General features: G+C 52.0%; 2 protein-coding genes across 4 annotated transcripts; both read right to left on the bottom strand.

Annotated features, from left to right (window-relative positions):
• Nucleotides 1-7,598: 7,598 nt before the first annotated feature.
• LOC307180375 (uncharacterized protein CXorf49 homolog) lies at nt 7,599-12,053 on the bottom strand. 2 transcript variants are annotated; one of them, XM_079910591.1, is made up of 6 exons: nt 10,272-12,053; nt 9,414-9,570; nt 8,809-8,885; nt 8,497-8,542; nt 7,872-7,913; nt 7,599-7,767 (listed from the first exon to the last, which is right to left on the bottom strand). In XM_079910591.1, the coding sequence occupies exons 1-5, from the start codon at nt 11,754-11,756 to the stop codon at nt 7,873-7,875; spliced, it is 1,806 nt and encodes a 601-aa protein (XP_079766717.1). In that variant the 5' UTR covers nt 11,757-12,053; the 3' UTR covers nt 7,599-7,767; nt 7,872. The 2 variants fall into 2 exon arrangements, with proteins under 2 accessions (XP_079766717.1, XP_079766718.1); XM_079910592.1 differs by lacking the exon at nt 7,599-7,767 and having other exon boundaries at nt 8,450-8,542.
• Nucleotides 12,054-22,324: 10,271 nt separating this feature from the next.
• On the bottom strand, nt 22,325-26,737 carry LOC307180834 (uncharacterized protein CXorf49 homolog). 2 transcript variants are annotated; one of them, XM_079911351.1, is made up of 6 exons: nt 25,029-26,736; nt 24,159-24,315; nt 23,554-23,630; nt 23,223-23,268; nt 22,598-22,639; nt 22,325-22,493 (listed from the first exon to the last, which is right to left on the bottom strand). In XM_079911351.1, exons 1-5 carry the CDS (start codon nt 26,511-26,513, stop codon nt 22,599-22,601), a joined length of 1,806 nt encoding a protein of 601 aa, XP_079767477.1. In that variant the 5' UTR covers nt 26,514-26,736; the 3' UTR covers nt 22,325-22,493; nt 22,598. The 2 variants fall into 2 exon arrangements, with proteins under 2 accessions (XP_079767477.1, XP_079767478.1); XM_079911352.1 differs by lacking the exon at nt 22,325-22,493 and having other exon boundaries at nt 22,599-22,639; nt 23,176-23,268; nt 25,029-26,737.
• Nucleotides 26,738-27,679: the final 942 nt, after the last annotated feature.

The following is a 27,679-nucleotide window of genomic DNA, read 5'->3' as shown; positions in this document are numbered from 1 at the left end:
GACTCATCCACCTCTTCAGTGGGGCCAGTCTCTGAATTGGCTGAGGACCAGGAACTGAGCAGGAGACTGTGGCTTTTTAGCGGGATGATGGCCCTCCTTCTCTTGCATTCTTGCCTTTTGCTGGCTGTCGTTGCCCCTAGGGAGCCATGCTGTCTGAGCCATCTTCTCAGCTTTCTGCCGGTCAAGCAGGCACTCTTGACTGCCCCTCTGACCTTGCTGGTCGTTACTGGAAATGTGGTCTGCTGGCATCTCTTGGTTAAGAGCTGCCCTCTGCCCTCTATTATGTCAGAATTCGTTGGCTCCCATGGGTGGTAATGAGCCCAGGTCGGGACCACTTTCCTTCCATCATTGGCATTGGCCTCCAGAGGGGAGCAACCACCAAACTTCTAGTGATGCTGGGGCCCCTCTCACCAGAACACTCCTGATGGCTTTGGTGAGTGATGTGTCCTCTCAGCCCTACAGTGGGACATAACCATGAGGCCATGTGACTGGCCTCACCTTTTCTGTCCGTTCTAGCATGTCTGCATCACTCAACCTTATTGTTCCTTCCTCTGCCATCTGCCAATCCAAGGCAGGCATTTCCACTTCTCTCCTTACGGGCCATCACTTTCTCAAAGTTTCAAAGGGCCAGTCTGGCAGTGAATTTCCTCCATCTCCTGGAGTCCTTGCCCGTGTGTTAAATCCCATGGCATGAGAAAGCGCCTCCGCTCAGCAAAACTTGCTTATCCACTCTTATATTCCTGTCCACTTGATCCAGCACCCTCAAAATCCAATCCCAGGGATATTGCCCTGCTCCTGCCAGTACAGGCTTGTTATTTCTTGGTGTATAATTTCTTTTTCCCCTTATCAGGCTCGGCATATCCCAGTGAGTTTATGGAGAAGAGATGAGGGTTTCCCTGGGAGAGGCGTCTGTCACTTTGTGGGGGAGCAGACTCTGTAGCATCTACCGGCACAGGGCATGTGTTAGCTCTTGCTAGGGAAGGAAGGGCCACCCTGCAAGCTTTGAGGCCTCAGGACGTTTGGATCTGATAAGCCAACGTTTGGGGACATCCATGCCAATATACCCGGCCTACATTTCAGAGTCTGAAGTTTTTCCAAAAAGGGCCCTGACCTTCCCATAACAGGCCTGTGTTTGTCAAGGATGTATGCATCTCTGGAGTTCTGCACTTACTGTTATCGCATAATCTGTGAGCTACTCAGCTGTCTCTGCAGGAGGCAAGGGCATTTTGTAAGCCACCAAGAAAACCCCATGAATCTTACACTTGGCCCTTAACTGTTTGGTAATGTCCCTTAGTTTCTCATTATGTCTTTGCAGGGCGCCAGTATAACAGTGATGAACAGCCGCCTCTGCCCTCCCTATAGACATAGTGCCCTCCCTACCATTCAAAGGCCTGAATCATCTCACAGGCCACAAGTAAGACCCTCCACTGGGATATTTTTCAAGGTACGTATGGATAAAACCTTAAGGAATCAGGAGGTAACCTTGTGCTAGAGATTATCCATGCCCCACATAACACTCAAAATGGTACGCTCTTTGTCATTTGGGCAGTGAGTGAGCTGGTCCATAAACCCCATCTTATAGCTAACTTCTCAGACCACTCCTGGTACCACTTTTGTTAGTTTGGGTCCTCCAAAAATACGGACACCAAGGCATGATTGGACATGAACGAACATGATGGGAGAATGGCATGTGAAGGATAAAGGAGAAGGAGCAGGAATGAGTCTTCTTCTTCAGGGTGCGATGCGGGTCTGACATCTGTAAGAGAGACGCGGGGGAAAGGAGGATCAGATAAGAAGAATCTCAGATGCAGTTTCGTTCTAACAGTAAACTTTAGTTCCGTTTAGTTTAGTTTGTTCAGGCTCATGTGGAGTCCCCACCCTACAGCTGCCATTTAGAGGAGTCCCTGTCCTGAAGCAGTATGCCCCTGCCATGCTCAGTCACTGGCTGGGAGCTACCCAGAGGATGTGGGATCTTGGCACAAACAATGGTGGTGCCAGAGAAGTGGCAGCTGGCACTTGCCAATCTACTATGTTCCCTGCAGTGGATCGGAGGGGCATGTTTCTATGGCCACCACAAGGAAGCAGAAGTCAAAGGTGACTAACATTTCCGTTTTGAGTGACTTTGTGGTGGGGAGCATAAGGACACAGGAAGTAAAGAAAGATTGGGAGGGAAATGATGGGATTTTGGATACATTAAGGTTGTGTTTCTTATAGGACATGCAGGTGGAATGCACTTAGAAATTTGGTTCTGGAACACCAGTGAGGGGTCAAAGCTAGAGAGAGATACAGACTTGGGAGTCATTCATTCCCTCAGTAAACTTTTATAGCAGTGTGTTTTCAAACGTCACCATAACGTTAGAAGTTCCTTGCATGGAAGCTCCAATTCCTTTCCCTTCACCCTCCTCAGAAGTAACCTCTATCCTTTGTCTTCATCGTTCCCTTCCTTTTCTTTAGTTATTCTCTACATAGGTTCATATTCCTAACAATGTTGGTTTTGCTGCATCCTTTGGTCTTTATGTAAATGGAATCATTTTTGTTGTTTCTGACTTCTCCCGTGTGATACTGTGTAACTGAGATTCATCCCTGTTGTCGCATGTGGCAGGCACTTGTTCATTTTCATTGCTGTACACTGTTCCACCAAATGAATATACAGTAGACTCTCATTATCATGATCGTTATTTGCAGTCTATAAAGTTGCCATGAACACTGAATTAGGCAATCCTGAAACATTGCTCCTAAGGGAAATATAATTTCAAGTTCCTACCATCCGCTGGTCACAACATTTTCATCGACTGATCGCTGCGTAATCATGTTTCATGTGTGTTTCTGTTTAAAGGCACTCTATTTAATACAAATATTATTGATTCATTAACACTGACCTCACAGCCAACAGCATTATAAATCATGCCTGAGCAAGGTTTATGTAACACACATATTTTCTTGAGTGCACGTCATAGTCATTTTGCACTCAAGGACACTAGACAGTACTTCAGCACTAAGCTTGGAGGCCATCTTTAATTATGAAATCACCAACAAAGAAGCACAAAAATGCAAACTATGTGGCACCAAATAAATCATGAAAAGGACACTTGCTTGCAGTATGAGACTGAAACCAGAAGGCAGAGCGTCACCTTGTTTGACCTCAGTTGGGAACATATTCCACCAACTCAAATTTTTCACAGCTCTCTCGAATGAGGAGGAAAGCACTCTGGTACTGATTTGTGGTTAAAAATGAATTTTAGCAAATAGGGGAATTTGCAAGTATGGAATCTACAAATAACAAGAATCAACTGTATCTCAACCTATGTATCCATTCTACTGTCAATGGGTAATTTGGGTTGTTTCCATTTGGGCAGATATTATTCATAGCGCTACTATAAACATTCTGGCGCATGTTTCCTGGTGCCCACGTACAAGAGCCTTCCAGGGCAGAGCTTTCCAACTTTTGGACCTGGGACTTTGAGGCCTTCATCTCCAGAGACAGCCAGACAGCAGCCCCTGGACCGCTTGGTTCTGGCCCTGAACAACTTTGTCATCTTACTCCTGTATGCCATACAATCATCATTTTCTGTGTGAGCCATAGAATCAAATGGCTGGGAAGCTGCGTTCCAGTGCTCATACTTAGGACTGAAATTGTCATCTCATAGGGAAAGAAGATTTCCAACATTACTAGATCATGCCAGAGTTTTTACAATGGGGTCATGCTAATTTCTACTCCTATCAACAGTGTTTAACTGTTCCACATCCTCATCAACATTTGATATTAACAAAGTACAAAATTGTTGTCAGTCTTGTGATAGTGAAATCGTGTCTCATTGTAGATTTAATCTGCAATTTCTTGATTAGTAATAATATTAGTAATAATATTGAGCAGCTTTTCATACGCTTGGCCTTGGGGATTTTCTTGTCTATGAGGTGTTCATTTAGTGTCCTTTGCCCATTTTCCCCTTGGGTTGTTTGCATATTTATTTGTGGAAGTTCTTTATGTATTCTATACTTTAATTCTTTGATGATTTCGTGTTATGTAAATATCTTCTAGTTTTTAGCTTGCCTTCACTCTTTTTATCATACCTTTTAACGAACAAAAGCACTTCTTTTTAATTTTTCACAGCACTTTATTATGAAAAGTTCCATACAAGAAGATCACGGGACTTCCCTGGTGGCACAGTGGTTAAGAATCTGCCTGCCAATGTAGGGGACACGGGTTCGATCCCTGGTCCCAGAAGATCCCCTATGCCACGGAGCAACTAAGCCTGTGCGGCACAGCTACTGGAGCCTGTGCTCTAGAGCCTGCGTGCCACAACTGCTGAAGCCTGCGTGCCTAGAGCCCATGCTCCACAACAAGAGAAGCCACTGCAATGAGAAGCCCGCGCACCACAACGAAGAGTAGCCCCTGCTCACCGCAACTAGAGAAAGCCCGCGCGCAGCCACAGAGGCCCAGCGCAGCCAAATAAATAAATAAACTTTTAAAAGAAAGAAGAAGATCACAAGATGATCCGGGAAAGTTGAGGGGGTACTTGCTGATCATGGACCACCTTTGCTCTCACCTGATGACCTTGCTTCCCATTTCATTGAGAGTATACAGGCAATCAGAAACAAACTTCCCTCATTCATAAATAGTTTTCTCTATTTTGGATCATTCCTATCAGCATACAAGTATGTTGTCGTTTCTCCCAATTAAAGAAAACCTTCTTTTGATTCCAATTTCCCTTCAAGCGACACCATTTTTCTCTGCTCACCTTCACATAAAAACTCCTTAAGAGTCAGTGTATACTTGCTGTCTCAAATTCCTCTCTTCTCATTCACTCTTTCTCTCCTTTCCATTTAACAATTCTCTATTGAGGGCTGTTCTAACACATGGTGCTACATCACTGAGAAAAACAGATGACGTTCCTTCCCTCAAGAGCTTACATTTCTGTCATAGGCCTATTGGCAATATTTTCTCAATCTTCAACTATGTCCATTCCTTTGTTGTTGGAAATCACTTTCCTGGACCCAGTTTCAATCTTTATCGGTTGCCTAGAGTGTCGCTCCTAGAACACTCCTTTACCAAACCCCTAAGTGGGATCTTCTGCTTCCTAGAACTAATGTCTTCATTGTTCTTGGTTTACCACAGTGTTTTGATGGGACTCATTCTCCAGGTACCATGGGTGATAATTTCTTTTAAGACTTTGCATGAACAAATATTACCTTTAATATTACCTTTAATTTCATGCTTATTTGATAGCTGATATATAATTTCAGGCTGAAAAGTTTTCTGACTTTCAATGTCACTTTTGAGAATGCTGGTACTATTTTGCATGCCATTATGATTCCCAAGCCTTTATGTATGACACATTTAATTTTTTTAGTTACATATATTTTGATTTATTACATAGTAAAATTAACTTTTTTGTTTTCAGTACCATGAGTTTTAACACATGGACAGATTTGTGTAACTATCACCACAATCAGGATACAAAACAGTTCCATCAGCCCCAAAATCTCCCTCATTCTGCTGCTTTGTAGTCAAACCATCTCCCCCATCCCAAACCTCTGATAACTGGTGATCTGTTTCCCATCCCTATAGTTTTACCTTTTCCAAATATTATACAAACACAATCACACAGTATGTAACATTTTGAGACTGGCTTCTTTCATTTAGCATAATGCATTTGCGATTCATCCAAGTTGTTGCATGTATCAAGAGTTCCTTCCTTTGTATTGTTAAAGAATGTTTCATTTATAGATGTATGGTTTTATTCGTTCATCTGTTGAATAACATCTTGATTGCTTTCAGTTTGGGGTGACTATGAATAAGGTTTCTATGAACATTCTGTTAACATTCTATTAACATCCATAGTGTGCACTGGGAAGCGAGTTCCTGTGATGGCTGTCTCCAGCCTGTAGTTAGCTTCACTCTCTCCAGAGTGTCTGCAGGGACACATGACCTGGAATGACTGTCTCTACTGGTCAGAGGCAGGTCCAAGGTCTAAGCTAGCTCTGTTTCCTCGCAGTGCACACACACTTATTGGTAATGGCCTCAGCTCAGTGGGGAGCAGTGCCGGAGCAAGAGGGGCTAGAACATAAGCCTGGTACAGGCTGGGTGGGGCACTGGGTACATTCTAGGAATCCAGCCAGAGGCCTGGGCAGCAATCAAGCCCATCTTCTCCAGGGAGGGATTTGAGGCGAAGGATTAAGTCCCACGAACGTTCTTTTCTGACCCTGAGGTCTGTGACTGTCCCATCCCACCTGTGGTCTGTCCACCTGAGCTCATGCCATGGACTCTGGAAGGGAGTCAGGGTGAGAATATGGGGGAAGGGTGGACCCAAGTGCTCCCCATTGTCCAGGTGCAGTCACTCCTTACTTCCCATCCTCACTGCGCCCATCCTGCCCCTGTCCCGGGTAGCTCATGTTGGGTGGCCTCATATATGGGTCCCCTGATTCTAAGATGAGCTACTCTGAGGAGCCACCCTTCCCAATCTCATTCCATCCACACCCACAGTAGTTGTCAGACATCATAGGATCACAGAGTAGGATCGAGAGCCACCTCCAGCGAATCCAACATTTCGAGCATCCCGACAGCCTGTCGTGGGGTTTGGTGACTTCTGCATCATCCCCCTCCTATGTTTTGGGAATTTAAGGACAACCCTTGAACAGAACAGATCCGACCCTTGCTTTTGCTCATTCAATGCCTTACAGAACCTGGACCAGCCTCTACTCCCTTTACTCCCTGAATCACATCTTTCTCCCTCAAGGGAGATTACCCCTGATTACATTTATTCACACACAGGGACACACCGTCACCAACCTTGAATGGCCAATCTACCATCATACCCCCTTTTGTGTAGTAAAACACCGGTCTTTCGGGAAGGGTGTCAGGCACAACCACCCTTGCCTCACTCAAACACAAGTCTGTCCCTCTGAGTCTCAGGCTGGTACAGCCCTGGGTCCTGGCTGAGGGAAGGAAGTGCTCCCCAACCTCGAGTGAGGGGGAAATCGAACATGGAGTTCAGACTCAATCTCGTGTGTCCTAAAGAGGCAGTCTGGGAGATTGAGCTGGGACACGGAAATATCATTTCCAGGAAAATCTGTGTCATGGGCCTGGTGGAAGAGTATTTGACGGGGACCATGCAACAACACAGACCTACTAACCACACTCGCCATAGAACCTGACGGGCCAAATTCCACTCAAGGGTGTACAGACGACCCGGCTGGAGGAGGGTGGTCAGCTGGCTAGGGCAGGGAGGATGTGAATGCTTCCAGATTGGAGCTCTGGAAGGGGGTCAAGAGTTCCTGCTGATGGGAAGGGTGAATGGCAGAGATGAATGGGAACCGCCAGACCCCAGAGGAGGAGGGGGGTTTGGAGAGAGCTAGAAGAGGGCCTTCGGGGGAAAGGGAGGACGTGCCAATGTGGCCAGGCAGAGCACACACAGGACCCAGACCTGGGACACTCCGCTGGCTTGACTGCAGGGATGGTAGCAGAGGCTGGCCCAGAGTCCCCACCACAGGATGCCACAGATACCATTCTGGAAAAGGCTCTGATGTAGAGCAGCGCCCCGCCCCGGCCCCCTACCCCGACCCCGACCCTTACCCCTCCAGAGAGAAGGCAGAACACAGAATATGAGAGGTACTTTAATTGGAAACTGCTGTGAAACTGGGGCGGGGCGGGGGCAAAACAGGGGGGAGAGGAAGCCCTAGCTGAGGCAGAACAGGAGGGAACGAGCTTGGCCACAGCTCCAGGGCCCCAAACAGCTGCTCCTCTTGCAGGAAGACGCTGGGCTCAACCTGTGAAACAGCAGAGTCAGGGAAGAGCCTGAAGCCAGGGCCAGCCCCCAGCCCTGCTCAACAGCCAGGACTGTGGGAAGGGGTACGGTGTGTGTAACACTCACTTCAAAGGGTCTGCAACTTGTCAGCCAGGTACTGCATGGCGGCTGCAACAGGGACAGGCATTAGCAGGCGCTCCAGACAGAGGGATACAGAAGCCCGTCCCCCTATCCCCGTGAGGAACCGCCTAGCCCTGATACCTGAAACCCCTCCAGACCCGATGCAAAGAGCTCTGGGCCTGATCACTCCCCACCACCCAAATTGAATGTGGAACTGGTTCCTAAAGGGAAACAAAATGTGCCAGCAGCTCTCATGCTGTGGGCCGTGCCACAACCACTCAGAACTTGTCACACACACAAACAAACAATCCAGCAAGAACCTTAGAAGCCACACCAAGCAGCAGTTCAAGGGAAAAATCAACGAGGCATCTCTAAAAGTCCTATCAGAAGGACATTCCCTAGGACTGGTCTGGTTGTCAAAGTGTGCATGCAGTCCAGACAGTACTTTGCTATTTGTACACACGCCCAGTTGTACATGCACAGCCAGCTCCAGGGCCAGGCCTGAGAGGTTCTCCTCCCCACAGGGATGATCGTCCCTGCCAGGCCCACCGCACCTGCAGCCCACCCCCACCCCAGGTGCCCACCCGGGTTCTTCACTAAGACACCGCTCTCCGGCCCTGGTTCCTCATACCAAGTTGCTCCTTAAGTTCGTCTACTTCTCTCTTTAGCTCGAGACACTAGGCCAGCAGACAGAGGAGGAAGAGAAATGATTAGTATACTCTGGCCTCCTCTCTCCTCCACCTTCTCCTCTCCCCCGGGCCCTCCACCCCAAAGCCGGGTGGTCAGACTGGCAAGGGCTCCTCAGTGGAAAGGAGGTGGGCTCCCTCCGTGGGGTACGTGATGGGGGCAGGGGAGGGGGAGCCCACACATGTCAGCTGAACTTGGACCCAGATCCCACCCTCGAGTTTGGGCCTGCATTTCCAGGATGCAGTGGAAGCATTACCCAAGGACAGCAGGGCGTTCCCAGTGGCTGCTGCTGCGTTTCCGGTCTTGGGGGATGGTCAAGTGGCCCCCGGTCACCTGAGAGGGAAAGGACACACAATCCAGCTTCCCAGGCTCCCAGTGAGGTGGAAAGGGCCAAGCGGGCTCTAAAGTGAGGTGAGGCAGCACCATCGTCTGCTGGCAACCAGCCGCCCTGCTCTGCCCAGCAGCCGGAACCTTGTCTCTGGGCCTGCTTCCCCTGTTCCCCGGGGGCAGCCATTTCGCCATTGTGGTCCCCAAACAATGTGGCTCTGGATTCGACCCTCCCAGAGCTGCAGCCACAGCCAGCACGTGGGAGAGCAATGTGGCCGAACAGGACATAACAGAAAAGGCTGTTCCCCTGCAAGTCTACACCCAGAGCAGCTGTTTGCGGCACTGCCACCGATCACCCCGGCCGCACCTACCCCACTCAGAGGATGATGTGGCTCAAGGACAGCCCTCTCAGCACCCCATCTCCTGTGGGAGAAGCTGCCTGGGAGCAAGGCTGTGCCCCCGGCAGAGACAGAGGCAGAGGTTTCTGTCCTCAACCCCTCTTCCCTCCCCTCATATCAAACCCACGATACTCACCTGAGGGGGCAGGCGCCCTCGGCATGACTTCTCCCTGGTTCAGGGCCAAGGGTTCTGAGTTTCCTGGATCTTGGGGGCCTCTGGTGTTGACGTCGCCACTGCTGGCTTTTCTACGATGCATGCGCAGACAAGATGTCCCTGGCCTGTGAGTTAGCAGCTGAAACAAAAATTTCTCACCGATTTGGACTAAGGAAGTGTGTGTGTGTGTGTGTGTGTGTGTGTGAGAGAGAGAGAGAGAGAGAGAGACAGAGAGACAGAGAGACAGAGAGACAGAGAGACAGAGCCAGAGAGAGAGACAGAGAGAGAGAGAGACAGAGAGAGAGAGTTGTGTGATTCGGGCCAGGGTGAGGCAGGGAATTGGGAAGGGAATTGAAAGGCTGATCTCATTAGCACTTTCTCCCTCAGTCAGCCCCAGGCCAGTAGGCAGAGCTGATCTAGGCACAACAGTGGGACACTGAGAAAGCCCAGGCCCCCTGCAAGGAAGGTCTGGGGAACAGCTAGGAAGGAGGATTCGGGAAGCTGGTGAGTCTGAATACTGAGGCTTTCCGGGGAAGCTTTTAAGGGATCCCCCGACCCAATTCAGCTACCAGCCCTCCCTTCCATCCCAGCCCAAGTCTCTCAGAGGAGGTTGGAAAGAGGCCAAGGGTGGAGAACCGGGCCCAGGACACCCGAAGTGCTACCTTAATGTTTGTCCCTAGGAAAAGGAGCCCGATCTGGCATCGTAATGACCCAGTGACCGAGGGGCACCCAATGCTAACCTCTGAGGGGTGGACAGAGGCAGCATGGGTGAAGACGTGTGCCCTGGGTGCTGTGGGGGGGGGGAAGAGTGGGGAGAGAGGAGGAGCATGGCCTACTCACTTGGCCCTTTGGGGCTGGGTCTCTATTTGGGTCCTTATCTTCTCCCGCCACCGCCTCAGACTCCCTTGCCCACCTGACCACGGATTTCTTCCCAGCGCCACTGTGCTTGGACTGTTTGGTTCCCGAAAGGACCAAGGTATAACTCTTGGGTCTCCCAGGCAGCGGAATACCAGAGATTGGGGGGAAGGTAGCCGGTTCCACGGGAGTTGCCGAGATTCGCTGCCCCCGGGAACCGAAGGTTCCCCCCAGGGCAAGTTTGGACGCTTCCCCGACGGATTTCTTCTCCTGGGCTCCGTTCTTCCTAGGAGTGACCCGCGGCAGGCCACCTGCAGCAGCAGCAGAAACAGAAGCAGCAGCAGCAGCAGCAGCAGCAGCTCCCGGGTAGCTGGGCTTGCTGCCCCCCTTGCCCCACAGCACGCTCTGCATTTTCTTAGGGGAAGAGATGCCCTGCTCTCCCACGCCCTGCCTTTCCACAACCGAAGAGAGTCCTCGCGGAGCCGAGGACAGGGAAGAGCCTGTCACGTGACGGTAATTCTCCCTGACTTGGAACTTCGAGTGTCTGGGAGTGTCCCCGGGATCCTCGGGTCTGCTGGGCTTGGCCTGGCCTCCTCCTCTGCGGTAAGTGCTCACCGTCATCAGCTGTGTCTCACTGAATTCATCTGAGGACTCGGAGTCGGACAGCAGCCAGGCCAGGTCTTCCGCGGAGCGCCGCTGGCGATCCGCAGCCACGTTCAACCTACGCTTAGTGCCTCTCTTAGGGTTCCCCAAGGCCCGGCCCGCTTCAGGCCCACCGAGGTGGAGAGGGCCGGCTGGAGCCGTCGGCGCCTCCCCACAGCTCTGGCCGGGCGCTCCTCGACCGCCGGGACCCGCCTCGAGGCGCAGTGTCCACACGGTGGACTCTTTGAAGGTGGTGGAGCTCTCCGGGGACGGGTACCTGCGGACGCCCAGCACGTCCTGGTCGGTCAGCTGCTGCAGGTTGGACTCCTTGGCCGCCTCAGACTCCTCGATCAGGTCCAGGAGGTCCCTCGTGTGCTCCTCTGGGGAGTCAGGTCCGCCTTCGCGGCCCCACAGCACCGGCCCTCGCGCTTCCAGCATCTCCCGCTTCGACTGGAAGCCCTCGGGGTCCGGGTATCTGCGGACGCCCAGCACGTCCTGGTCGGTCAGCTGCTGCGGGTTGGCCTCCTTGGCCGCCTCAGACTCGTCGATCAGGTCCAGGAGGTCCCTCGTGTGCTCATCTGGGGAGCCAGGTCCGCCTTCGCGGCCCCACAGCACAGGCCCTCGCGCTTCCAGCATCTCCCGCTTCGACTGGAAGCCCTCGGGGTCCGGGAAGCCGCCTCCGCCCTTGCCGCTCCGCGGCTCCCCAGACTCGGGGCCTGGGTCGGGCCCCGGCGGGACTGCGGGGCTGGCTATGCGGACGCCGGCCCGCTCCCTGACCTTTGGGCGGACACGCCTTCCCCACACATACACCTCATCCGGGGAGCTCATGTCGCGACCCGGGCGGCCCCGGAACCGGGGCGACGGTCGATGGCCCGAGTCGCGGTCGCGGTCACGGCGGGCTAGGCGGCCGGCGCTCAGAAGGGAGCGTCAACCACCTCACGCACCGCACGAGCTCGCCTCAAAAGAAAGGACGCGCCACTTTCAGCGCGCCTCTCACGCCTGCGCCGCAGCCTCCTCATTGGTCCGGCCCCCGCCAACCAGCGGGCGCCTTGTTCGCCCGCCCTCGTCGAGACCTAACCAATGGGGCCGAGGGCCTCTGGTTTGCTCGCAAGCCCGTGGGCGGTCCGGGCAGTTGGCTGGTGAAGGAGATGGTGGGAGTGCCTCCCTCTGTCAAGCCTCTGGGCCCGCCTCCTCCTGTCCCGCCTCCCCTTTCTGGTTAGAGTCACAGCTCTGAGCCTCCGTTTCCCATGTATACAGGGGGTCGAGGGCGTCGGGGAGTGAGGGCGCCGGGCTCCAGGGGTGGTGAGGATGAAACATCAAGATGGAGGCGCTGGATGCCTAGCACGCGCCGAAAGCATTTGCCAGCCTCCCTTCCACCGCAAGCCTTAAGACCCAACAGGAGAACGGGCACAGGAGTCCCGCAGTCAGTGATCAGGGGTCGGCCAGAGAGCAAAGGGATCGTATTTTCGTTCTGTAAGGTCTCTGTCTCAACTGCTCCATCAAATGTGGCTCAGCAGACGTTACTGGCAGGCGGGTGTGGCGGATAGACTTGGGGTTGGCCTCGCTCCATCAGCCCTTCCCCCTCTCTGAGGCAAATTCAAAGAAGAGGAAATCGCAGTGGCCAGTTACACCCCAAAAGGTGCTCCCCACCGCTGATCCTGGAGATGTGAACTAAAACCACGAATCGGGTTTCACACACTAGGTTGACAACCTTCAAAGAGCTTAACCATTCCGAGGGTGGGAGAGGTTAGGAGCGAACCCCTGTGGCGGTGGTGCAAGAGACGCATTTGGGAGGTAATTTGGCAGAATCCATTGAAAGCAACTTAGTGCCGGCACGCACTCTGTGCCTGGCACTCTTCTAAGCGCTGGGCATAAATAATAATGCATCCGCGTGACACGCCTTTAACTATAGTACCAACTATTACTGGCCTCTTCCCGGTGAGGAAACAGGCACTGAGAGGTTCGGCCACTGGCCCAAGGTCATTCGGCTCGTGGGGATCAGCAGCAGGATTGAAACCAATCTATCTGACTCCAGAGTCCTTGCTTTTAGCCCAAGATCTTTAAAAGGAAGGAAGAAGGAATCTATTTCCTCTATGCTCCTGCAAGTCCGCTGCCTGGTACTTCTTCCGGAGACACGCTGGTACCTGTAGTGTACAAGAACACATGCACAAGGGTGTTGGTGATGGGAAAAACTGGGAACACTCCAAATTCCCGTCAGTAAGGAAATGGATGAATGCAACGTGGCTTAGCATCCAGTAGCACAAAGCGTGGCAGTCCAACGGAATGCATCAGGCCATTCTCACAGCTTTCGAAAGCATCCGCCTGACTTCCAACTGCAAGTTGCAGAACGATGGCTTTGGATTCACGTTTGTAAGTTAAATCACTTGCGTGCGTGGGCACACGCACACACACCAGTCAATCCTATGTAATATATGAGAATTCATTTAAGTATATGTACAAGTATGTTTTAAAGTTTTGAAGGACGCACAACCAAGGCCTACCAGTTGTGATGGCGGTGGGTGTGGATAGCCAGGTGTCCCTCAGTTTTTCTTGGAACTGTCAGTTCTCAGCTCCCCTGAGCTGAGCAGTACTGATGTCTGGGGAGTGGTGCCTCCCTTGGTTTCTATACGGCCCATGGGTGTTAGAATTTCCCGTGTCTGCCACCCCACTCCTACTCTGACACCGCTCCATTCCTCCCATACCTTCCTTCTGCTCCTTCCCGTTCATACTCCTCTGTCTTCAGTCACCTCTGTCTCCTGCATCCTGCTCTGGCTGACCTCCTGGAGAGTCCTGGGGTGTCTGAACCCCTCTTGCCTGTGGAACTCAAAGGCCCAGTTTTCTGGGTCTGCACCTGAGAAGCTGGCCGTGCTGGAGAAGTTTCAGAGCAGGGGAGATTGGGTGCACTGTAAATCTGCAATCCTCCTCCTCGAGCCTGCCCCCGATGGTGCCTGCCCGTTTGTGGATACCGCCCTCTTCCACTTCTCCCAGTGACTTTTTAAGTCGTGGTGTGCTATTTCAAATATGTTAAAATGGATAAGGAAGGATATAGCAAAATCTCCTGCATCCACCAGCACCCTGGGAAACATTACCAGTGGATTCAGTGGAAGCCTCCGTCTTCCCTCTCACCATTTCCATTCCCTTCCTCCCTCCCCCAGAGAGAGACTCCCAGAACTTCTTCTCACCTTCTCCACTCTCTTCGTCCCTGTGGCTCTCCTACCTCCTCTTCCCCTGCATCCCATACGTCTCCAACGATGTCTACTAATCTCTGCTTTAGCCCCCTATGCTCACCAGGATCCAATACTGCTTTTGACTTACTCTCTTGGCCTGGGGTGGGAGCCAGTGTCAGAGGTTCCTCTTGGCTTTCCCCACCGGGATAGCTCTTACCCCACAGAGCAGTGACCCAATGTGGAAGTCATTGCTCCAACTGCCAAGTGCATCACTTATCATTATCAGCTTGGGGAGTGGAGAAATGACCGCTATTTTGGTCCAGGGACCCATTCAGCTCACTGTGAACCGGTCTCTATTCCCAACTCCTTTTAATGTCAGGGCCTCATAAGCCCCATTCTAATGGGGCCCCATCATGACACTTTGGGCCTCCTGGATCAATGTCAGCTCAGATCCTGTGTCCAGTAGTAGTAGAAGTGTCTGGGTCTTTTTCTAGCCTCCGGGTACAGTCACCTGAGAACTGGCAGTCATTCTCTTTAGGGACGGTCATAACCCACTGCCTTGTTTCTGGAGGATCCTTCCTCCTCAGGACTCATCCACCTCTTCAGTGGGGCCAGTCTCTGAATTGGCTGAGGACCAGGAACTGAGCAGGAGACTGTGGCTTTTTAGCGGGATGATGGCCCTCCTTCTCTTGCATTCTTGCCTTTTGCTGGCTGTCGTTGCCCCTAGGGAGCCATGCTGTCTGAGCCATCTTCTCAGCTTTCTGCCGGTCAAGCAGGCACTCTTGACTGCCCCTCTGACCTTGCTGGTCGTTACTGGAAATGTGGTCTGCTGGCATCTCTTGGTTAAGAGCTGCCCTCTGCCCTCTATTATGTCAGAATTCGTTGGCTCCCATGGGTGGTAATGAGCCCAGGTCGGGACCACTTTCCTTCCATCATTGGCATTGGCCTCCAGAGGGGAGCAACCACCAAACTTCTAGTGATGCTGGGGCCCCTCTCACCAGAACACTCCTGATGGCTTTGGTGAGTGATGTGTCCTCTCAGCCCTACAGTGGGACATAACCATGAGGCCATGTGACTGGCCTCACCTTTTCTGTCCGTTCTAGCATGTCTGCATCACTCAACCTTATTGTTCCTTCCTCTGCCATCTGCCAATCCAAGGCAGGCATTTCCACTTCTCTCCTTACGGGCCATCACTTTCTCAAAGTTTCAAAGGGCCAGTCTGGCAGTGAATTTCCTCCATCTCCTGGAGTCCTTGCCCGTGTGTTAAATCCCATGGCATGAGAAAGCGCCTCCGCTCAGCAAAACTTGCTTATCCACTCTTATATTCCTGTCCACTTGATCCAGCACCCTCAAAATCCAATCCCAGGGATATTGCCCTGCTCCTGCCAGTACAGGCTTGTTATTTCTTGGTGTATAATTTCTTTTTCCCCTTATCAGGCTCGGCATATCCCAGTGAGTTTATGGAGAAGAGATGAGGGTTTCCCTGGGAGAGGCGTCTGTCACTTTGTGGGGGAGCAGACTCTGTAGCATCTACCGGCACAGGGCATGTGTTAGCTCTTGCTAGGGAAGGAAGGGCCACCCTGCAAGCTTTGAGGCCTCAGGACGTTTGGATCTGATAAGCCAACGTTTGGGGACATCCATGCCAATATACCCGGCCTACATTTCAGAGTCTGAAGTTTTTCCAAAAAGGGCCCTGACCTTCCCATAACAGGCCTGTGTTTGTCAAGGATGTATGCATCTCTGGAGTTCTGCACTTACTGTTATCGCATAATCTGTGAGCTACTCAGCTGTCTCTGCAGGAGGCAAGGGCATTTTGTAAGCCACCAAGAAAACCCCATGAATCTTACACTTGGCCCTTAACTGTTTGGTAATGTCCCTTAGTTTCTCATCATGTCTTTGCAGGGCGCCAGTATAACAGTGATGAACAGCCGCCTCTGCCCTCCCTATAGACATAGTGCCCTCCCTACCATTCAAAGGCCTGAATCATCTCACAGGCCACAAGTAAGACCCTCCACTGGGATATTTTTCAAGGTACGTATGGATAAAACCTTAAGGAATCAGGAGGTAACCTTGTGCTAGAGATTATCCATGCCCCACATAACACTCAAAATGGTACGCTCTTTGTCATTTGGGCAGTGAGTGAGCTGGTCCATAAACCCCATCTTATAGCTAACTTCTCAGACCACTCCTGGTACCACTTTTGTTAGTTTGGGTCCTCCAAAAATACGGACACCAAGGCATGATTGGACATGAACGAACATGATGGGAGAATGGCATGTGAAGGATAAAGGAGAAGGAGCAGGAATGAGTCTTCTTCTTCAGGGTGCGATGCGGGTCTGACGTCTGTAAGAGAGACGCGGGGGAAAGGAGGATCAGATAAGAAGAATCTCAGATGCAGTTTCGTTCTAACAGTAAACTTTAGTTCCGTTTAGTTTAGTTTGTTCAGGCTCATGTGGAGTCCCCACCCTACAGCTGCCATTTAGAGGAGTCCCTGTCCTGAAGCAGTATGCCCCTGCCATGCTCAGTCACTGGCTGGGAGCTACCCAGAGGATGTGGGATCTTGGCACAAACAATGGTGGTGCCAGAGAAGTGGCAGCTGGCACTTGCCAATCTACTATGTTCCCTGCAGTGGATCGGAGGGGCATGTTTCTATGGCCACCACAAGGAAGCAGAAGTCAAAGGTGACTAACATTTCCGTTTTGAGTGACTTTGTGGTGGGGAGCATAAGGACACAGGAAGTAAAGAAAGATTGGGAGGGAAATGATGGGATTTTGGATACATTAAGGTTGTGTTTCTTATAGGACATGCAGGTGGAATTAGCCAGGATGCACTTAGAAATTTGGTTCTGGAACACCAGTGAGGGGTCAAAGCTAGAGAGAGATACAGACTTGGGAGTCATTCATTCCCTCAGTAAACTTTTATAGCAGTGTTTTTTCAAACGTCACCATAACCTTAGAAGTTCTTTGCATGGAAGCTCCAATTCCTTTCCCTTCACCCTCCTCAGAAGTAACCTCTATCCTTTGTCTTCATCATTCCCTTCCTTTTCTTTAGTTATTCTCTACATAGGTTCATATTCCTAACAACGTTGGTTTTGCTGCATCCTTTGGTCTTTATGTAAATGGAATCATTTTTGTTGTTTCTGACTTCTCCCGTGTGATACTGTGTAACTGAGATTCATCCCTGTTGTCGCATGTGGCAGGCACTTGTTCATTTTCATTGCTGTACGCTGTTCCACCAAATGAATATACAGTAGACTCTCATTATCATGATCGTTATTTGCAGTCTATAAAGTTGCCATGAACACTGAATTAGGCAATCCTGAAACATTGCTCCTAAGGGAAATATAATTTCACGTTCCTACCATCCGCTGGTCACAACATTTTCATCGACTGATCGCTGCGTAATCATGTTTCATGTGTGTTTCTGTTTAAACGCACTCTATTTAATACAAATATTATTGATTCATTAACACTGACCTCACAGCCAACAGCATTATAAATCATGCCTGAGCAAGGTTTATGTAACACACATATTTTCTTGAGTGCACGTCATAGTCATTTTGCACTCAAGGACACTAGACAGTACTTCAGCACTAAGCTTGGAGGCCATCTTTAATTATGAAATCACCAACAAAGAAGCACAAAAATGCAAACTATGTGGCACCAAATAAATCATGAAAAGGACACTTGCTTGCAGTATGAGACTGAAACCAGAAGGCAGAGCGTCACCTTGTTTGACCTCAGTTGGGAACATATTCCACCAACTCAAATTTTTCACAGCTCTCTCGAATGAGGAGGAAAGCACTCTGGTACTGATTTGTGGTTAAAAATGAATTTTAGCAAATAGGGGAATTTGCAAGTATGGAATCTACAGATAACAAGAATCAACTGTATCTCAACCTATGTATCCATTCTACTGTCAATGGGTAATTTGGGTTGTTTCCATTTGGGCAGATATTATTCATAGCGCTACTATAAACATTCTGGCGCATGTTTCCTGGTGCCCACGTACAAGAGCCTTCCAGGACAGAGCTTTCCAACTTTTGGACCTGGGACTTTGAGGCCTTCATCTCCAGAGACAGCCAGACAGCAGCCCCTGGACCGCTTGGTTCTGGCCCTGAACAACTTTGTCATCTTACTCCTGTATGCCATACAATCATCATTTTCTGTGTGAGCCATAGAATCAAATGGCTGGGAAGCTGCGTTCCAGTGCTCATACTTAGGACTGAAATTGTCATCTCATAGGGAAAGAAGATTTCCAACATTACTAGATCATGCCAGAGTTTTTACAATGGGGTCATGCTAATTTCTACTCCTATCAACAGTGTTTAACTGTTCCACATCCTCATCAACATTTGATATTAACAAAGTACAAAATTGTTGTCAATCTTGTGATAGTGAAATGGTGTCTCATTGTAGATTTAATCTGCAATTTCTTGATTAGTAATAATATTAGTAATAATATTGAGCAGCTTTTCATACGCTTGGCCTTGGGGATTTTCTTGTCTATGAGGTGTTCATTTAGTGTCCTTTGCCCATTTTCCCCTTGGGTTGTTTGCATATTTATTTGTGGAAGTTCTTTATGTATTCTATACTTTAATTCTTTGATGATTTCGTGTTATGTAAATATCTTCTAGTTTTTAGCTTGCCTTCACTCTTTTTATCATACCTTTTAACGAACAAAAGCACTTCTTTTTAATTTTTCACAGCACTTTATTATGAAAAGTTCCATACAAGAAGATCACGGGACTTCCCTGGTGGCACAGTGGTTAAGAATCTGCCTGCCAATGTAGGGGACACGGGTTCGATCCCTGGTCCCAGAAGATCCCCTATGCCACGGAGCAACTAAGCCTGTGCGGCACAGCTACTGGAGCCTGTGCTCTAGAGCCTGCGTGCCACAACTGCTGAAGCCTGCGTGCCTAGAGCCCATGCTCCACAACAAGAGAAGCCACTGCAATGAGAAGCCCGCGCACCACAACGAAGAGTAGCCCCTGCTCACCGCAACTAGAGAAAGCCCGCGCGCAGCCACAGAGGCCCAGCGCAGCCAAATAAATAAATAAATAAATAAACTTTTAAAAGAAAGAAGATCACAAGATGATCCGGGAAAGTTGAGGGGGTACTTGCTGATCATGGACCACCTTTGCTCTCACCTGATGACCTTGCTTCCCATTTCATTGAGAGTATACAGGCAATCAGAAACAAACTTCACTCATTCATAAATAGTTTTCTCTATTTTGGATCATTCCTATCAGCATACAAGTATGTTGTCGTTTCTCCCAATTAAAGAAAACCTTCTTTTGATTCCAATTTCCCTTCAAGCGACACCATTTTTCTCTGCTCACCTTCACATAAAAACTCCTTAAGAGTCGGTGTATACTTGCTGTCTCAAATTCCTCTCTTCTCATTCACTCTTTCTCTCCTTTCCATTTAACAATTCTCTATTGAGGGCTGACAAGGTACTGTTCTAACACATGGTGCCGTTCTAACACATGGTGCTACATCACTGAGAAAAACAGATGACGTTCCTTCCCTCAAGAGCTTACATTTCTGTCATAGGCCTATTGGCAATATTTTCTCAATCTTCAACTATGTCCATTCCTTTGTTGTTGGAAATCACTTTCCTGGACCCAGTTTCAATCTTTATCGGTTGCCTAGAGTGTCGCTCCTAGAACACTCCTTTACCAAACCCCTAAGTGGGATCTTCTGCTTCCTAGAACTAATGTCTTCATTGTTCTTGGTTTACCACAGTGTTTTGATGGGACTCATTCTCCAGGTACCATGGGTGATAATTTCTTTTAAGACTTTGCATGAACAAATATTACCTTTAATATTACCTTTAATTTCATGCTTATTTGATAGCTGATATATAATTTCAGGCTGAAAAGTTTTCTGACTTTCAATGTCACTTTTGAGAATGCTGGTACTATTTTGCATGCCATTATGATTCCCAAGCCTTTATGTATGACACATTTAATTTTTTTAGTTACATATATTTTGATTTATTACATAGTAAAATTAACTTTTTTGTTTTCAGTACCATGAGTTTTAACACATGGACAGATTTGTGTAACTATCACCACAATCAGGATACAAAACAGTTCCATCAGCCCCAAAATCTCCCTCATTCTGCTGCTTTGTAGTCAAACCATCTCCCCCATCCCAAACCTCTGATAACTGGTGATCTGTTTCCCATCCCTATAGTTTTACCTTTTCCAAATATTATACAAACACAATCACACAGTATGTAACATTTTGAGACTGGCTTCTTTCATTTAGCATAATGCATTTGCGATTCATCCAAGTTGTTGCATGTATCAAGAGTTCCTTCCTTTGTATTGTTAAAGAATGTTTCATTTATAGATGTATGGTTTTATTCGTTCATCTGTTGAATAACATCTTGATTGCTTTCAGTTTGGGGTGACTATGAATAAGGTTTCTATGAACATTCTGTTAACATTCTATTAACATCCATAGTGTGCACTGGGAAGCGAGTTCCTGTGATGGCTGTCTCCAGCCTGTAGTTAGCTTCACTCTCTCCAGAGTGTCTGCAGGGACACATGACCTGGAATGACTGTCTCTACTGGTCAGAGGCAGGTCCAAGGTCTAAGCTAGCTCTGTTTCCTCGCAGTGCACACACACTTATTGGTAATGGCCTCAGCTCAGTGGGGAGCAGTGCCGGAGCAAGAGGGGCTAGAACATAAGCCTGGTACAGGCTGGGTGGGGCACTGGGTACATTCTAGGAATCCAGCCAGAGGCCTGGGCAGCAATCAAGCCCATCTTCTCCAGGGAGGGATTTGAGGCGAAGGATTAAGTCCCACGAACGTTCTTTTCTGACCCTGAGGTCTGTGACTGTCCCATCCCACCTGTGGTCTGTCCACCTGAGCTCATGCCATGGACTCTGGAAGGGAGTCAGGGTGAGAATATGGGGGAAGGGTGGACCCAAGTGCTCCCCATTGTCCAGGTGCAGTCACTCCTTACTTCCCATCCTCACTGCGCCCATCCTGCCCCTGTCCCGGGTAGCTCATGTTGGGTGGCCTCATATATGGGTCCCCTGATTCTAAGATGAGCTACTCTGAGGAGCCACCCTTCCCAATCTCATTCCATCCACACCCACAGTAGTTGTCAGACATCATAGGATCACAGAGTAGGATCGAGAGCCACCTCCAGCGAATCCAACATTTCGAGCATCCCGACAGCCTGTCGTGGGGTTTGGTGACTTCTGCATCATCCCCCTCCTATGTTTTGGGAATTTAAGGACAACCCTTGAACAAAACAGATCCGACCCTTGCTTTTGCTCATTCAATGCCTTACAGAACCTGGACCAGCCTCTACTCCCTTTACTCCCTGAATCACATCTTTCTCCCTCAAGGGAGATTACCCCTGATTACATTTATTCACACACAGGGACACACCGTCACCAACCTTGAATGGCCAATCTACCATCATACCCCCTTTTGTGTAGTAAAACACCGGTCTTTCGGGAAGGGTGTCAGGCACAACCACCCTTGCCTCACTCAAACACAAGTCTGTCCCTCTGAGTCTCAGGCTGGTACAGCCCTGGGTCCTGGCTGAGGGAAGGAAGTGCTCCCCAACCTCGAGTGAGGGGGAAATCGAACATGGAGTTCAGACTCAATCTCGTGTGTCCTAAAGAGGCAGTCTGGGAGATTGAGCTGGGACACGGAAATATCATTTCCAGGAAAATCTGTGTCATGGGCCTGGTGGAAGAGTATTTGACGGGGACCATGCAACAACACAGACCTACTAACCACACTCGCCATAGAACCTGACGGGCCAAATTCCACTCAAGGGTGTACAGACGACCCGGCTGGAGGAGGGTGGTCAGCTGGCTAGGGCAGGGAGGATGTGAATGCTTCCAGATTGGAGCTCTGGAAGGGGGTCAAGAGTTCCTGCTGATGGGAAGGGTGAATGGCAGAGATGAATGGGAACCGCCAGACCCCAGAGGAGGAGGGGGGTTTGGAGAGAGCTAGAAGAGGGCCTTCGGGGGAAAGGGAGGACGTGCCAATGTGGCCAGGCAGAGCACACACAGGACCCAGACCTGGGACACTCCGCTGGCTTGACTGCAGGGATGGTAGCAGAGGCTGGCCCAGAGTCCCCACCACAGGATGCCACAGATACCATTCTGGAAAAGGCTCTGATGTAGAGCAGCGCCCCGCCCCGGCCCCCTACCCCGACCCCGACCCTTACCCCTCCAGAGAGAAGGCAGAACACAGAATATGAGAGGTACTTTAATTGGAAACTGCTGTGAAACTGGGGCGGGGCGGGGGCAAAACAGGGGGGAGAGGAAGCCCTAGCTGAGGCAGAACAGGAGGGAACGAGCTTGGCCACAGCTCCAGGGCCCCAAACAGCTGCTCCTCTTGCAGGAAGACGCTGGGCTCAACCTGTGAAACAGCAGAGTCAGGGAAGAGCCTGAAGCCAGGGCCAGCCCCCAGCCCTGCTCAACAGCCAGGACTGTGGGAAGGGGTACGGTGTGTGTAACACTCACTTCAAAGGGTCTGCAACTTGTCAGCCAGGTACTGCATGGCGGCTGCAACAGGGACAGGCATTAGCAGGCGCTCCAGACAGAGGGATACAGAAGCCCGTCCCCCTATCCCCGTGAGGAACCGCCTAGCCCTGATACCTGAAACCCCTCCAGACCCGATGCAAAGAGCTCTGGGCCTGATCACTCCCCACCACCCAAATTGAATGTGGAACTGGTTCCTAAAGGGAAACAAAATGTGCCAGCAGCTCTCATGCTGTGGGCCGTGCCACAACCACTCAGAACTTGTCACACACACAAACAAACAATCCAGCAAGAACCTTAGAAGCCACACCAAGCAGCAGTTCAAGGGAAAAATCAACGAGGCATCTCTAAAAGTCCTATCAGAAGGACATTCCCTAGGACTGGTCTGGTTGTCAAAGTGTGCATGCAGTCCAGACAGTACTTTGCTATTTGTACACACGCCCAGTTGTACATGCACAGCCAGCTCCAGGGCCAGGCCTGAGAGGTTCTCCTCCCCACAGGGATGATCGTCCCTGCCAGGCCCACCGCACCTGCAGCCCACCCCCACCCCAGGTGCCCACCCGGGTTCTTCACTAAGACACCGCTCTCCGGCCCTGGTTCCTCATACCAAGTTGCTCCTTAAGTTCGTCTACTTCTCTCTTTAGCTCGAGACACTAGGCCAGCAGACAGAGGAGGAAGAGAAATGATTAGTATACTCTGGCCTCCTCTCTCCTCCACCTTCTCCTCTCCCCTCCACCTTCTCCTCTCCCCCGGGCCCTCCACCCCAAAGCCGGGTGGTCAGACTGGCAAGGGCTCCTCAGTGGAAAGGAGGTGGGCTCCCTCCGTGGGGTACGTGATGGGGGCAGGGGAGGGGGAGCCCACACATGTCAGCTGAACTTGGACCCAGATCCCACCCTCGAGTTTGGGCCTGCATTTCCAGGATGCAGTGGAAGCATTACCCAAGGACAGCAGGGCGTTCCCAGTGGCTGCTGCTGCGTTTCCGGTCTTGGGGGATGGTCAAGTGGCCCCCGGTCACCTGAGAGGGAAAGGACACACAATCCAGCTTCCCAGGCTCCCAGTGAGGTGGAAAGGGCCAAGCGGGCTCTAAAGTGAGGTGAGGCAGCACCATCGTCTGCTGGCAACCAGCCGCCCTGCTCTGCCCAGCAGCCGGAACCTTGTCTCTGGGCCTGCTTCCCCTGTTCCCCGGGGGCAGCCATTTCGCCATTGTGGTCCCCAAACAATGTGGCTCTGGATTCGACCCTCCCAGAGCTGCAGCCACAGCCAGCACGTGGGAGAGCAATGTGGCCGAACAGGACATAACAGAAAAGGCTGTTCCCCTGCAAGTCTACACCCGGAGCAGCTGTTTGCGGCACTGCCACCGATCACCCCGGCCGCACCTACCCCACTCAGAGGATGATGTGGCTCAAGGACAGCCCTCTCAGCACCCCATCTCCTGTGGGAGAAGCTGCCTGGGAGCAAGGCTGTGCCCCCGGCAGAGACAGAGGCAGAGGTTTCTGTCCTCAACCCCTCTTCCCTCCCCTCATATCAAACCCACGATACTCACCTGAGGGGGCAGGCGCCCTCGGCATGACTTCTCCCTGGTTCAGGGCCAAGGGTTCTGAGTTTCCTGGATCTTGGGGGCCTCTGGTGTTGACGTCGCCACTGCTGGCTTTTCTACGATGCATGCGCAGACAAGATGTCCCTGGCCTGTGAGTTAGCAGCTGAAACAAAAATTTCTCACCGATTTGGACTAAGGAAGTGTGTGTGTGTGTGTGTGTGTGTGTGTGTGTGTGTGTGTGTGAGAGAGAGAGAGAGAGAGAGACAGAGAGACAGAGAGACAGAGAGACAGAGAGACAGAGCCAGAGAGAGAGACAGAGAGAGAGAGAGACAGAGAGAGAGAGTTGTGTGATTCGGGCCAGGGTGAGGCAGGGAATTGGGAAGGGAATTGAAAGGCTGATCTCATTAGCACTTTCTCCCTCAGTCAGCCCCAGGCCAGTAGGCAGAGCTGATCTAGGCACAACAGTGGGACACTGAGAAAGCCCAGGCCCCCTGCAAGGAAGGTCTGGGGAACAGCTAGGAAGGAGGATTCGGGAAGCTGGTGAGTCTGAATACTGAGGCTTTCCGGGGAAGCTTTTAAGGGATCCCCCGACCCAATTCAGCTACCAGCCCTCCCTTCCATCCCAGCCCAAGTCTCTCAGAGGAGGTTGGAAAGAGGCCAAGGGTGGAGAACCGGGCCCAGGACACCCGAAGTGCTACCTTAATGTTTGTCCCTAGGAAAAGGAGCCCGATCTGGCATCGTAATGACCCAGTGACCGAGGGGCACCCAATGCTAACCTCTGAGGGGTGGACAGAGGCAGCATGGGTGAAGACGTGTGCCCTGGGTGCTGTGGGGGGGGGGAAGAGTGGGGAGAGAGGAGGAGCATGGCCTACTCACTTGGCCCTTTGGGGCTGGGTCTCTATTTGGGTCCTTATCTTCTCCCGCCACCGCCTCAGACTCCCTTGCCCACCTGACCACGGATTTCTTCCCAGCGCCACTGTGCTTGGACTGTTTGGTTCCCGAAAGGACCAAGGTATAACTCTTGGGTCTCCCAGGCAGCGGAATACCAGAGATTGGGGGGAAGGTGGCCGCTTCCACGGGAGTTGCCGAGATTCGCTGCCCCCGGGAACAGAAGGTTCCCCCCAGGGCAAGTTTGGACGCTTCCCCGACGGATTTCTTCTCCTGGGCTCCGTTCTTCCTAGGAGTGACCCGCGGCAGGCCACCTGCAGCAGCAGCAGAAACAGAAGCAGCAGCAGCAGCAGCAGCAGCAGCTCCCGGGTAGCTGGGCTTGCTGCCCCCCTTGCCCCACAGCACGCTCTGCATTTTCTTAGGGGAAGAGATGCCCTGCTCTCCCACGCCCTGCCTTTCCACAACCGAAGAGAGTCCTCGCGGAGCCGAGGACAGGGAAGAGCCTGTCACGTGACGGTAATTCTCCCTGACTTGGAACTTCGAGTGTCTGGGAGTGTCCCCGGGATCCTCGGGTCTGCTGGGCTTGGCCTGGCCTCCTCCTCTGCGGTAAGTGCTCACCGTCATCAGCTGTGTCTCACTGAATTCATCTGAGGACTCGGAGTCGGACAGCAGCCAGGCCAGGTCTTCCGCGGAGCGCCGCTGGCGATCCGCAGCCACGTTCAACCTACGCTTAGTGCCTCTCTTAGGGTTCCCCAAGGCCCGGCCCGCTTCAGGCCCACCGAGGTGGAGAGGGCCGGCTGGAGCCGTCGGCGCCTCCCCACAGCTCTGGCCGGGCGCTCCTCGACCGCCGGGACCCGCCTCGAGGCGCAGTGTCCACACGGTGGACTCTTTGAAGGTGGTGGAGCTCTCCGGGGACGGGTACCTGCGGACGCCCAGCACGTCCTGGTCGGTCAGCTGCTGCAGGTTGGACTCCTTGGCCGCCTCAGACTCCTCGATCAGGTCCAGGAGGTCCCTCGTGTGCTCCTCTGGGGAGTCAGGTCCGCCTTCGCGGCCCCACAGCACCGGCCCTCGCGCTTCCAGCATCTCCCGCTTCGACTGGAAGCCCTCGGGGTCCGGGTATCTGCGGACGCCCAGCACGTCCTGGTCGGTCAGCTGCTGCAGGTTGGCCTCCTTGGCCGCCTCAGACTCGTCGATCAGGTCCAGGAGGTCCCTCGTGTGCTCATCTGGGGAGCCAGGTCCGCCTTCGCGGCCCCACAGCACAGGCCCTCGCGCTTCCAGCATCTCCCGCTTCGACTGGAAGCCCTCGGGGTCCGGGAAGCCGCCTCCGCCCTTGCCGCTCCGCGGCTCCCCAGACTCGGGGCCTGGGTCGGGCCCCGGCGGGACTGCGGGGCTGGCTATGCGGACGCCGGCCCGCTCCCTGACCTTTGGGCGGACACGCCTTCCCCACACATACACCTCATCCGGGGAGCTCATGTCGCGACCCGGGCGGCCCCGGAACCGGGGCGACGGTCGATGGCCCGAGTCGCGGTCGCGGTCACGGCGGGCTAGGCGGCCGGCGCTCAGAAGGGAGCGTCAACCACCTCACGCACCGCACGAGCTCGCCTCAAAAGAAAGGACGCGCCACTTTCAGCGCGCCTCTCACGCCTGCGCCGCAGCCTCCTCATTGGTCCGGCCCCCGCCAACCAGCGGGCGCCTTGTTCGCCCGCCCTCGTCGAGACCTAACCAATGGGGCCGAGGGCCTCTGGTTTGCTCGCAAGCCCGTGGGCGGTCCGGGCAGTTGGCTGGTGAAGGAGATGGTGGGAGTGCCTCCCTCTGTCAAGCCTCTGGGCCCGCCTCCTCCTGTCCCGCCTCCCCTTTCTGGTTAGAGTCACAGCTCTGAGCCTCCGTTTCCCATGTATACAGGGGGTCGAGGGCGTCGGGGAGTGAGGGCGCCGGGCTCCAGGGGTGGTGAGGATGAAACATCAAGATGGAGGCGCTGGATGCCTAGCACGCGCCGAAAGCATTTGCCAGCCTCCCTTCCACCGCAAGCCTTAAGACCCAACAGGAGAACGGGCACAGGAGTCCCGCAGTCAGTGATCAGGGGTCGGCCAGAGAGCAAAGGGATCGTATTTTCGTTCTGTAAGGTCTCTGTCTCAACTGCTCCATCAAATGTGGCTCAGCAGACGTTACTGGCAGGCGGGTGTGGCGGATAGACTTGGGGTTGGCCTCGCTCCATCAGCCCTTCCCCCTCTCTGAGGCAAATTCAAAGAAGAGGAAATCGCAGTGGCCAGTTACACCCCAAAAGGTGCTCCCCACCGCTGATCCTGGAGATGTGAACTAAAACCACGAATCGGGTTTCACACACTAGGTTGACAACCTTCAAAGAGCTTAACCATTCCGAGGGTGGGAGAGGTTAGGAGCGAACCCCTGTGGCGGTGGTGCAAGAGACGCATTTGGGAGGTAATTTGGCAGAATCCATTGAAAGCAACTTAGTGCCGGCACGCACTCTGTGCCTGGCACTCTTCTAAGCGCTGGGCATAAATAATAATGCATCCGCGTGACACGCCTTTAACTATAGTACCAACTATTACTGGCCTCTTCCCGGTGAGGAAACAGGCACTGAGAGGTTCGGCCACTGGCCCAAGGTCATTCGGCTCGTG

This window comes from Stenella coeruleoalba, assembly GCF_951394435.1.
Source record: "Stenella coeruleoalba genome assembly, chromosome: X".
NCBI lineage: Eukaryota > Metazoa > Chordata > Mammalia > Artiodactyla > Delphinidae > Stenella > Stenella coeruleoalba.
This window is presented reverse-complemented; position numbering and strand designations above follow the sequence as displayed.

Coding starts and splice junctions, on each gene's coding strand:
- LOC307180375 (XM_079910591.1), bottom strand. CDS start 11,756: ATGAGCTCCCCGGATGAGGTGTATGTGTGGGGAAGGCGTGTCCGCCCA. Junction 9,571..10,271: donor ACCCAGCCCCAAAGGGCCAA/GTGAGTAGGCCA, acceptor TTTTTGTTTCAG/CTGCTAACTCACAGGCCAGG. Junction 8,543..8,808: donor GAACGCCCTGCTGTCCTTGG/GTAATGCTTCCA, acceptor CTGCTGGCCTAG/TGTCTCGAGCTAAAGAGAGA.
- LOC307180834 (XM_079911351.1), bottom strand. CDS start 26,513: ATGAGCTCCCCGGATGAGGTGTATGTGTGGGGAAGGCGTGTCCGCCCA. Junction 24,316..25,028: donor ACCCAGCCCCAAAGGGCCAA/GTGAGTAGGCCA, acceptor TTTTTGTTTCAG/CTGCTAACTCACAGGCCAGG. Junction 23,269..23,553: donor GAACGCCCTGCTGTCCTTGG/GTAATGCTTCCA, acceptor CTGCTGGCCTAG/TGTCTCGAGCTAAAGAGAGA.